At 37.7% G+C, this 10,238-nt stretch overlaps 4 protein-coding genes across 7 annotated transcripts in view; 3 read left to right on the top strand and 1 right to left on the bottom strand.

The window, feature by feature from the left end:
• LOC109131014 (non-specific lipid-transfer protein 2) lies at positions 419–689 on the top strand. Its single transcript, XM_019241291.1, is given in 2 exon segments — positions 419–496; positions 498–689. Coding segments are annotated over 2 exon segments (270 nt in total).
• Positions 796–3,514, bottom strand: LOC104765019. Its single transcript, XM_010488672.1, has 8 exons — positions 3,288–3,514; positions 2,924–3,130; positions 2,071–2,798; positions 1,880–1,979; positions 1,739–1,798; positions 1,509–1,595; positions 1,297–1,404; positions 796–1,195 (listed from the first exon to the last, which is right to left on the bottom strand). The coding sequence occupies exons 1-8, from the start codon at positions 3,393–3,395 to the stop codon at positions 875–877; spliced, it is 1,719 nt and encodes a 572-aa protein (XP_010486974.1). The 5' UTR covers positions 3,396–3,514; the 3' UTR covers positions 796–874.
• Positions 3,874–6,041, top strand: LOC104765016 (DNA replication complex GINS protein PSF2). The gene is made up of 9 exons (XM_010488668.2): positions 3,874–4,042; positions 4,478–4,558; positions 4,639–4,713; positions 4,809–4,923; positions 5,033–5,132; positions 5,228–5,258; positions 5,352–5,441; positions 5,548–5,700; positions 5,782–6,041. The coding sequence occupies exons 2-9, from the start codon at positions 4,511–4,513 to the stop codon at positions 5,800–5,802; spliced, it is 633 nt and encodes a 210-aa protein (XP_010486970.1). The 5' UTR covers positions 3,874–4,042; positions 4,478–4,510; the 3' UTR covers positions 5,803–6,041.
• LOC104765017 (probable sulfate transporter 4.2) overlaps positions 6,228–10,238 on the top strand; it is a 4,868-nt gene continuing 857 nt past the window's right edge. The window contains exons 1-16 of one of the 4 annotated variants that reach the window (XR_763820.2): positions 6,228–6,795; positions 6,938–6,986; positions 7,088–7,289; positions 7,394–7,562; positions 7,781–7,846; positions 7,934–8,041; positions 8,142–8,249; positions 8,461–8,526; positions 8,665–8,725; positions 8,890–9,017; positions 9,132–9,173; positions 9,281–9,401; positions 9,549–9,600; positions 9,706–9,844; positions 9,939–10,027; positions 10,100–10,176. Coding sequence is in view for 2 of the 4 variants with exons in the window: in XM_010488669.2 (XP_010486971.1) it covers positions 6,355–6,795; positions 6,938–6,986; positions 7,088–7,289; positions 7,394–7,562; positions 7,781–7,846; positions 7,934–8,041; positions 8,142–8,249; positions 8,461–8,526; positions 8,665–8,725; positions 8,890–9,017; positions 9,132–9,173; positions 9,281–9,397; positions 9,549–9,600; positions 9,706–9,844; positions 9,939–10,027; positions 10,100–10,176 (1,914 nt within the window). In the remaining 2 variants the exon portion in view is untranslated. Of the gene's footprint in view, positions 6,796–6,937; positions 6,987–7,087; positions 7,290–7,393; positions 7,563–7,780; positions 7,847–7,933; positions 8,042–8,141; positions 8,250–8,460; positions 8,527–8,664; positions 8,726–8,889; positions 9,018–9,131; positions 9,174–9,280; positions 9,402–9,548; positions 9,601–9,705; positions 9,845–9,938; positions 10,028–10,099; positions 10,177–10,238 lie in introns of those variants that run through there. The other 3 variants (XR_763821.2, XM_010488670.2, XM_010488669.2) reach the window with 3 other exon arrangements.

Genomic DNA, 10,238 nt, shown 5'->3' with positions numbered 1-10,238 from the left:
GAAGAGAAGAGAACATATGTTTGTTTCCACGCGCCATGGTCGCACGTTGAAGTCGTCGCGAGAAGGGATTTGTGAACCGGAGTTGAAATAATGATTTGCTGATTTTTCGGTTCGGTTTATGAAAGGCTTTTGCAGGTTTGTTAGAATTTTTTTTTTTTTAAGAAATTCTATAAGTTAGTAGGTTTTTATTGAATAAGCCAATTGCTATGTAAATAAAAATAGAATGTAGTATTTTTCTATTTAAAGAAAAAAAAAAGAATTGATTCCAACCATTCATATTTGATTCCAGTTTCCTATTTAGTAAAAAAAACTAAACAGCCAAAGAAATAAAAAAGCATTTTCTGCAAAACTACTTATCTTATACTGAATTACTACTGATTGGGATTTTTTTGTTACGTTGTTGACCAGCTTGTTAGACATGAAGATCGTTACTTTGATGCTCATTGCCTTCGTCATACTCTTCTTGTCAGCTCCGATCAAAGTTGCTGGTGATTATAAAATAAATGGTCAAATGCCACGATGAGATTGGAAACTGCTTAGGTGCCATTCATAAAGGAACCAAATTGCCTGGTTACTGTTGTGGAAAACTCGTTAAGCCACAACCATGTGCCTGTAAGTATTTTATCCAGAACCCTGTGTTACTTCCCAGACTTCTCATTGCTTGTCGCGTTCCTCATCCCAAATGTTAATTAATATGTATCTACAATTTATAACAATAATATAGCATACTTGCAGCTTTCGATACTATTTTGTTTGTTTCCATGATTGTAATCAAAACTCACTAATTAACAATAAACCAGTCCTTCCTTTTAAAACACACACACAGAACAATTGTCTTTTTCAAGGCTTCAAATACTACAAATTAATGAAGTTTTTACAATGGAAAGAGATATCGAAACTCGTATTCGTGAGCCCTAACTTCTACCAATTTTTTCAATTGAGCTTCGGTACCTTTCTTGTTCAACCACTCCATCGCTGTTTCCTTTAGCTGCAAGCAACGCTGGACTGGTGGTAATTGGCTGCATATCCATTCAACTAGTGAACCTTCATCCTCTGCGAAATCCCGCAGACGCTTCTGCAAGAAGCTCGGAATCATGATCTTTTTTCTTCCCGAGATACCGATGGAAGCTTCTAGATACTCTGTTCTTGCTTTGATTAGCTCGTTCACTACATCTTCTGCTGTATAGACTCTCAACTGTATCATGCATATATAGGTGATGAACGAAGATGCTCTGTTAGCTACCACCTTTACAGCAATTAATACTTATCAAATATGAACGAGTTGAGTGAACTTACAGCAGGTGAGGACCAATCTCCACGACAAAGCACGAACATTAGGTTCGGTTCTACGCATCTGAATCCGTACCGTTTCTGTATTCTCGCTTCGCTTTCACCCGTTGGAACCTTTAATTTTGTGAGGAAAGAAATAGAAAAACATTTTAAAGATCGGTTATTACAACTCCACAGAATCATGGTATATATGAACATACATCAGTATGAGTTCTTACGGATTCCCTGGGTTCGCATGGACTCTGCAAGATAGAGTCTTCAATATCTAGAGCAGACAGTTGCATGCCTCCCACGTCAATTGTTGCCTACAACAACACAAGTCAATTAAGGTTACATATATGTGTTATATACCACGTTACCAAAAACACAATAAGCAAATATGGTCAATTTGATCAATTAAGTTTAAGTATGAGAAATTTAAGAACTTTTATTGTTATATATTATTTACCATTTTGAGGAGGGTCAGTAGTTTCTCCTTTGATGAAGGTAGTCCGTGTTCCAGAAACCCCTGCAAACAAACAAAGTTTTCTTATTCTGAAATCTTGATTTTAATCTTTCAACTAAAGATGAATTGAGTTGATGGAGTTACATTCATGACGCATGCGTTGTATGTGTTGATCCAGAATGCCATCTTTTTCTTGTGGTTCAAGAAACTCAAATCTACTCTGCTCAACTTCTCCTTCAAAACCCTACATGTAACATGTGTGTTTATATTATATAGAGATCATGGAAATAATGTGATCTCACAGATAATTTATAAGTATATTGATGTTTAAGTACCTCAAATTGACAAGAGAAGTGGAACAATCGGATAAACGGCTAACATCAATGGAGGTTCGAGTGATGTGGATGAAGTTCTTGTACTCTCCTATGTCTCTAAGAGAAGCCCCCATCACAGCTCCATAAGGATCAAGATTTGAAGCGTTATGGTCATACACCGATTTGCGTTTGAAAGAAGCATTCTTGAGGTGTGTGAGGCTCAGCTTCGAAACAGTTTTTGACCCTTCTCGTTCCCGGGATGACCTGTTGAGTTCTAAATATATTCCCATCAAGCACTTCACCAGATCCTCCGATACTACATTTGCTGTCGTCTCTTGCACATTATTTTTCTCTTGCGTTCTTGATGTTCCATCAGAAAAGGTCGAGGAATGGATTCTTGATGAGAACTCCCTGGCTGATCCAATTGACGCATAAGTACGAGGACTGTTCATTTGAATATCCTTAACAGCACGATGATCTTCATAACTATGAGACTTGGATCTGTGTTTTAGATCCTCAGATCTCATCTTTATAATGTCATTGTCAGCGTCGCAAGGAAGATGATTCTGCCTTTGTAGTAGTTTTTTAGGATTCATCATCTTCTCTTCTTCTCCTTCATCAATACTGGCTTTAAGTACTTCATTCTCTTTTTTCTCACTATACACATCAAGTTTTAAGTCTTGAATTCGTTTCTCGAGACAGAGTATCTCTGCCTCAACCGTCGCTAGCTCCTCTATCAGCTCTTGAACCTACACAAACTTAACTTATATAATCAGGAATTTCTAATTCATATTCCATTTTTATTTCCGAAACGCTGCGTACGTGTACATATATGTTATGTTTTCTTCGAGTAACACTAGAGAAATGGACTTGCCTGAGGAGGAAGAAGCAGTAAAGAGAGACGAGGCTGAGACATAACGGGACCACGGTGCATATCACGTAGAGCCTTGTTTAATGCCTGCTCGTCCTCTAGCTCTCCTTGCATTTTCATTACTTCTTTTTGAAGAGTTCGCTTTTGCTTCTTCTTGATCAAATCATTCTTCTCTTCTTCGCTCTTGTGCTCCTTCAGTTTTGATGATGGCTGCAACCAAACCGATCAGAACAAAAGCATAAAATACATTTAAAAAAATCCAATTCAAAATCAATTGCCAACAAATTAAATGGATTTAATTATGCATAATTTAGGTTCATCTCTTTGTTGAGTTTTAAATATCACCAAATATATGAGTTTGACTTACTTGTTGCAGGAGCTGAGGGTGACGACGATGATGATCAAGAAGAGCCGCAACACTAACGCCATTTTGATCTTTGGTTCCGTCTTCCACAAGTAAGTCTTCCAGCTTCATTTTTGGTGTTGTTTGGAGTCGAGAGACGTGAATTAAAAGCAAATTTGGTAAAGCATTAATCACAAAAAGGGAAAATAATGAAGAGAATGATGAGAAGATATATAACAGTCGTGCCTGCAATCAAGTCTTGTGTTGTTGATTCACCCTATTGGTTTGCGTCTTTTGTTTTTTTAAGGATTTGGAGAAAGTCGTCATGACGTGAAAGCCATGATGAACAAAATAGAGTTTGATTTTGGTTAGAGAAGAATTAATTTTTTAAAATAAAATTATAAAACCTTTTTACCTTATTTCTTTAATAATACAGCTCAACATTGGTTCACCATCTTTCGTCTGACTATATAATAAACATGTCAATTTACTAATTTATCAATTAGAATAAAACTTTATTTTAGGTTAACAATTTCGGTCTTGGTGTGAGATCGGTTAAATTAAAATTCCGGTCCAACCGAAACCTATTACAATTACTTATTTACTCTACTAGTCCATTGCTCTTTCAGTTTCCCGCTATACTGAAATTGGATTTCCCGCCAACGTAGAAAGCCGCAATCGATAACTCTCACTCTTTGAGGATTTCAATTTGCTTTCCGTTCGTAGAAGATCGGAAGAGATTGATCTGATCTTCAAGGAATCACCCGAAATCTAACCAGGTAAACTCGAACTCATATCACAAATCAAGAACTAGGGTTTCTCTCTTTACTTACTGTAATTGTCCCCAGATTTTGCGAAATTTTGCTAGTTAGATCAGTAGATATGTTTTGAATTATACCCTTTTTGTTGCTGATTCATGATGCTGCTGAATTTGGAAATGGATATGTTCTAGCGAAAAAAAAAAGAGAAGAGAAATTTTCGTGTAGACAAGGTGTTTGATTAAATGTCTCAACGAATGATAATTTTCAACCCTTTTGTTTTTGGGCTACTGAGACGAGCTAGTTTTTACTTCCTTTGATAATTTTGAAACTTCTTCAGCTTTGTTTTAACTCTGCTTTTTTTTTTTTATCAGAGTTTCTCTGCCTTCTCTGTACTTCTTGTGTATTTATCCCACAGATTAGTAATCTTATACAATTGTTTGTATTTCAATTTAGATCGGAAAGCTGAGATTTTATTTAGATACAACCATGGCGGGCCAGACTGATCCTCATATCTCACTATTTTCTCCACAAGAGGTTCTTCTTCTCTTCTATGCTTGTTTGTGTTCCTCCATATACTGTCTGCAATGGTATAATTGGTTAGCTATTTATACCAGGTTGAGTTTATGGCAGAGGACGAACTTGTGGAGATTGTTCCCAATATGAACATGGAGCAACTCAATTTCATCAGTGTAATAATAATCTTTCTTGTTTTTATACAGTCCATCCACTCCCATCGAAACCTTTTTGGGTAACCATGTGATTAATATGTGAACTAATATGACAGGGGGATTTCGGTCGGTTCATTCCTCAGATTCCGACCAAGGTGCCTCTGTGGCTTGCAGTGGCACTGAAGAGGAGAGGAAAATGCTCTTTCCGGCCTCCGGGATGGATGTCTGTTGGTAAGACAAAAAAAAAATGCACATTTAGCAGATAAAAATTTCAATGTTAAAAGGGAAAGTAGATGCTCAAGTGTTAACTGTTGTTGTTGCTTCTTTGATTGTGAACTAGACAATTTGACTCAGATCTTGGAAGCAGAACGGGAGTCTCAGTCGACTTTTCAGGCATTACCATTTAGTTACGTGGAAATTGCCCGACTACTTTTTGACCAGTAGGTTCTTTGACTCTTCTTGTTTCTTGACTCCCCCCTTGCATTTATAGCATCCGGATTTGCTGATGAGTATTTTAAAATCTCACTCTTGGCAGTGCACATGACGATATTCCAGACAAATATATGGTAATTTCGTACATCTGCTGGGTTTTGTCTTCCATTCTGACCATGTGTTTTGAGTCTTCGAAGTGTTTACAGCTGTTGATGATATTTGTATAGGTGAGATCCCTGGTTGAGGATATCAGAGATGTGCGGCTTCACAAACTTGAGACTAACTTAGGATCATTTCAAGGTACATCTGCAGTAAAGGTAATTGTTTTTTTTTTCTATGGCTTCTTCTTGCCGTTACCTATAACTCATTACCTCTCTCTAAAGTGATTCCAATAATAAGAATATCCGTAATTTGAGAATGTAGATCTCTAATGTATCGGCAATGGAAGTGAACATAGTCCGCCCATTTGTGAGAAGAGCCTTAGAAGCATTTTATAAGCATGACAAGCCTGAGGCTGATGTAGACAGAGATACTAGAAGTAGCAGACAACAGCGTGAAGCCAACAATGAACCAAGGGTAAGGCTCTTCACACTCCTCACTCAATTTTTTTTTCTCTTCTTTCTAAGACAAATACAAACCGCAACACATGTTTTACAGAGACCTCTAAGGCAACGCTAGAGAGCTTCCTACGTCCTTGCCTAAGTGAGATAAAGTCAGGTATCTTCTGTGCCAATGTTGGTCGAGCTCCAATACCAGCAACATGTATTAGTATATATTATATATGCCTTGTTTCTCCTCTGAACCGGTATATACTCTTGGTATTAAGCATCTTTTGCGTCCACAACTCAGTATTCACGTTACTGTAGAGGTAAGATGGAAAATGAGTTTGTTTGGGTAAAAATGGGTTACTAGATGGATTTAATATTGTTTCATTTGAAGTACGTGGAATAAACCAATGTTAGCAATACCGACCAGCACACATCTGCAGACTGCAAATATGAGTCCAGTGTTTTTTTATATGGAGAGTGAAGAGCACACAAGGTTGAAAACATACGAACTCATCATTCATAAAACCAACCACCTAGTTTAATGAGATAATCTAGTTATGAAAATGAACGAATTTTAGAACAGTGGAGTCAAAGGTGTATACTAAAAATAGTAAACATACTGATTTACGAAGACACGCAATCATATAATTTAAGCATTGATTAATATAAGTTAAGATTCATAATGAACGTAGCCGCCTTTTCGTCCTTATCCATCACAAACTGGAACTACGCTTCTCTGTTTCTTCATGCTACAATCAGTGATAGATACGTACTCCCTCTTCTTCACGTTGATCTCATTCTTTCTATCCTTCCACCTATTCCGATGTCCGTCGCCGTCAAGGATTTCTCCACCGCTTCATCCTCTTCACCTCCGGCGATTCCGGTTAAAGTCATCCCTCTCCAGCATCCCGATTCCACCTCTTCTAATCCGCTCTGTCATCACTCAGTTCCCTTCAATATTTTCTTCTCCCGATGGACGGAGAAGATCAAGCGTATGACGTTCTTCGACTGGATTGATACGATTTTTCCTTGCTTCCTTTGGATTCGGACTTACCGTTGGCAACAATACTTTAAGCTTGATCTTATGGCTGGTATCACCGTCGGTATCATGCTTGTTCCTCAGGTAATTTTCTATTTCTGCATTCTCTATGGCTTCATATACTAACTGTTTTCTTTTTTTTTTGGTTTTGTTGGTTCTATTTGCCCTGAATCACAGGAACTATAATAACTTTTGATTTTTTTTTTTTTTTTATGGATTTGAGCAGGCAATGTCGTATGCAAGGTTAGCTGGGCTTCAACCAATATACGGTCTATGTGAGTTCATTGTGATACAAACCCTTTTTATGAAGTCATCATTGTGATACTAAAGCTACTCCCACCTTTTGCTTTTAGTTATTAATCTTGTTTTGATGCAGACTCCTCGTTTGTGCCGGTATTTGTGTATGCTGTGTTCGGTTCATCCCGTCAGCTTGCAGTTGGACCTGTAGCATTAGTATCCCTTCTAGTTTCTAATGCCTTGAGTGGTATTGCTGATCCATCTGAAGAGTTATACACTGAGCTTGCCATTTTGTTGGCTCTTCTCGTTGGAATATTTGAGTGCATCATGGGGTTCTTGAGGTAATTATATAGTCTTTCTATAGCTTACTTGTGCAAGAAAGTCGTGTGTTTATTGTAGTGTGTTAGAACAAGCAAGTCGTTCGTTTGTTTTTGTCCAACTCCAGGCTTGGATGGCTTACTCGTTTCATAAGTCACTCAGTCATATCTGGATTTACAACTGCTTCAGCTGTTGTGATTGGGTTATCCCAATTAAAATACTTCCTGGGATATAGCGTTTCTCGGAGCAGCAAGATTGTGCCTTTAATTGAGAGTATTATTGCTGGAGCTGATCAGGTGAAACTTTGTCTGAGCTGACATTTAGATACTCTGTTCTTTTTTTCTTAATGTCTTTAAACTGGTATGTATCAGTCTGATCTAGACTGTTATTTTCGTTTTTCGTCTTCCTCAATTTTACTAGAGATATTGGTCTGAAGATTCATTTTGGGGTTGCAATTCTTTGTGGTTCAACATACCTCTACTTGCATAATATTATCTATTTTTCTGTTTTGCAGTTTAAGTGGCCACCTTTCTTGTTGGGATCTACCATTCTTATCATCCTTTTAGTAATGAAGCATGTGGTACCAGCCTTTTTCTTCCCTGTGTTAGCAAGATAGTTCCTGCTTTCCTTTACTTTCATAATGCTAAGGCATTGTGTTTCACTACAGGGAAAAGCAAAGAAAGAACTTCAGTTTGTACGAGCAGCAGGACCACTCACAGGGCTTGCTCTTGGTACAACAATTGCAAAAGTGTTCCATCCACCTTTCATCTCGCTGGTCAGATTGCTAAAAAATCGAATATGCTTATACTTTTCCTCATTGAAGCTTCATATGTTGTTGTGTTTGCAGTAATTGCTAAGTTTATAGGATTTCTCAGGTGGGAGATATACCTCAGGGCCTTCCAGAGTTTTCATTCCCAAACAGTTTTGATCATGCAAAATTATTGCTTCCAACAGCGGCTCTCATTACTGGTGTTGCCATCTTGGTGAGACATCATCGTCACTAACTTCTTCCTTGTGGACTTATGCGAAGTGCAGCTGAACCTAAATCATGAATATTGTCAATGGATGGATATAGCTTAAGACATGGAGTAATCTGACTTCTTGAGAAACAAAAGAGCGAGTTTCTTGATTTAGTTTAGCTGCAGTTTGCGCATGTTTCCTGTTTTCTGATGTGCTAGTTTGATTTTTATCCAGGAATCTGTAGGCATTGCGAAAGCACTCGCTGCAAGAAATAGATACGAGTTGGATTCAAATTCAGAGGTATTAACCCTATAAGAATAACGAAAGTTAAGTACTAGCCCAATTGATTCCTTAAAACTTGTTGTTGTACTTGGTTCTTTTAATCTCAACATTTCATGGTCCTTGAGAGTTCTAACTATTTCTCCCGTAACATGACAGTTGTTTGGTCTTGGTGTTGCAAATATATTTGGGTCATTATTTTCTGCGTATCCGACTACAGGTATGTTTATCTTAACTCTTGAGATGAGCATAGCCATAACCAGTAAATGTAATGTGTGTTCTTTTTCCTTAATAACTTCAAAAAATAAGTGATGATATTAACTTCTCAGTTATAGCCTAAATTTGATGAATCTGCTAATGCTTTCCTTTATGTATCATATATAGGATCCTTTTCTAGGTCGGCGGTGAATAGCGAAAGTGAAGCTAAGACTGGCCTATCAGGCCTTATAACAGGAGCCATCATTGGATGTTCTCTATTGTTCTTGACCCCAATGTTTAAGTATATACCACAGGTAAATCTAGGATCTTTTCTTCTACTTCACATGAAATTTCTTAAAATCTGAAACTCTGAAGAATACTGAACTGAAATATGGCTTCTAACTCCTTCCTGTTTCTCAAATTTTTAGTGCGCTTTAGCAGCAATAGTGATATCTGCAGTTAGTGGCTTGGTAAGTTCAAATCAACCCACCCGAAAGAATCTGGCATGTGTACTGCTGCCGTTGGTTATTGAGCGATAAATATTCACATTTACTCTTTCTGGATGGCTTACCATTAGGTGGACTATGAAGGGGCAATCTTTCTGTGGCGTGTGGACAAGAGAGATTTTACTCTCTGGACCATCACTAGCACCACCACTTTGTTCTTTGGAATAGAGATTGGGGTCCTCATTGGTGTGAGTATGTTCAGATTCACTTAACTTTATTTCTTCAGCAGATCATATCTCGTTGTTATATGAAGGAGTGATAGTTGAAAAGTAAGATAATTTATATGAACCGTGCAACGCTCTTTAAGGACTCACAGAGTTGCAATGCTTGGAATTTCAGGTTGGTGTTTCACTTGCATTTGTTATCCACGAGTCTGCAAACCCTCATATCGGTAAAATAAGTTTATGTGTCTCTGTCTAAATTTCAGTGTTTTGTTTCTTGGAATGGCTTTAAACTCATCTTCTTGATTACAATTTCATCACAAATGAGTTGGCAGCTGTCTTGGGGCGTCTTCCAGGGACCACTGTATACAGAAACATAAAGCAGTATCCAGAAGCATACACTTACAACGGGATTGTGATTGTTCGAATCGATGCTCCCATATATTTTGCCAACATAAGCTATATCAAGGACAGGTGAAATTGACATTTGGTTCCTGAATCGCGCCTTGTGTTATGATCCACATTTTTTTGTGAGTTAAGAAAACAACACCGTGTATCAAAACTGCAGGCTACGAGAATATGAAGTAGCTATCGACAAACGCACAAACAAGGGGCCAGATTTGGAGAGGATATACTTTGTTATCCTGGAATTGTCTCGTAAGTCCAACGTTTTTTGAACCTTACGTATAGGAGATGCTTAATCGATAATGGTTTTGGGATGTAACGCAGCTGTCACATACATAGACTCAAGCGCCGTAGAAGCAATTAAAAAATTGTACGAGGAGTATAAAACAAGAGACATTCAGGTGCGAACCTGAAACCATCATTCTTGTTCCTTATTTGGAAAAAAAAAAAAAAAAAAAAAAAC

This window comes from Camelina sativa, chromosome 19, assembly GCF_000633955.1.
Source record: "Camelina sativa cultivar DH55 chromosome 19, Cs, whole genome shotgun sequence".
In the NCBI taxonomy this organism is placed as follows: Eukaryota; Viridiplantae; Streptophyta; class Magnoliopsida; order Brassicales; family Brassicaceae; genus Camelina; species Camelina sativa.
Note: the sequence above shows the minus strand (reverse complement) of the source record. Positions and strands in the feature narration are given on the sequence as shown.

Coding starts and splice junctions, on each gene's coding strand:
- LOC104765016 (XM_010488668.2), top strand. CDS start 4,511: ATGGCGGGCCAGACTGATCCTCATATCTCACTATTTTCTCCACAAGAG. Junction 5,259..5,351: donor ATATTCCAGACAAATATATG/GTAATTTCGTAC, acceptor ATATTTGTATAG/GTGAGATCCCTGGTTGAGGA. Junction 5,442..5,547: donor AAGGTACATCTGCAGTAAAG/GTAATTGTTTTT, acceptor TTGAGAATGTAG/ATCTCTAATGTATCGGCAAT.
- LOC104765019 (XM_010488672.1), bottom strand. CDS start 3,395: ATGAAGCTGGAAGACTTACTTGTGGAAGACGGAACCAAAGATCAAAAT. Junction 1,799..1,879: donor ACAACGCATGCGTCATGAAT/GTAACTCCATCA, acceptor GTTTGTTTGCAG/GGGTTTCTGGAACACGGACT. Junction 1,596..1,738: donor TACTGACCCTCCTCAAAATG/GTAAATAATATA, acceptor GTGTTGTTGTAG/GCAACAATTGACGTGGGAGG.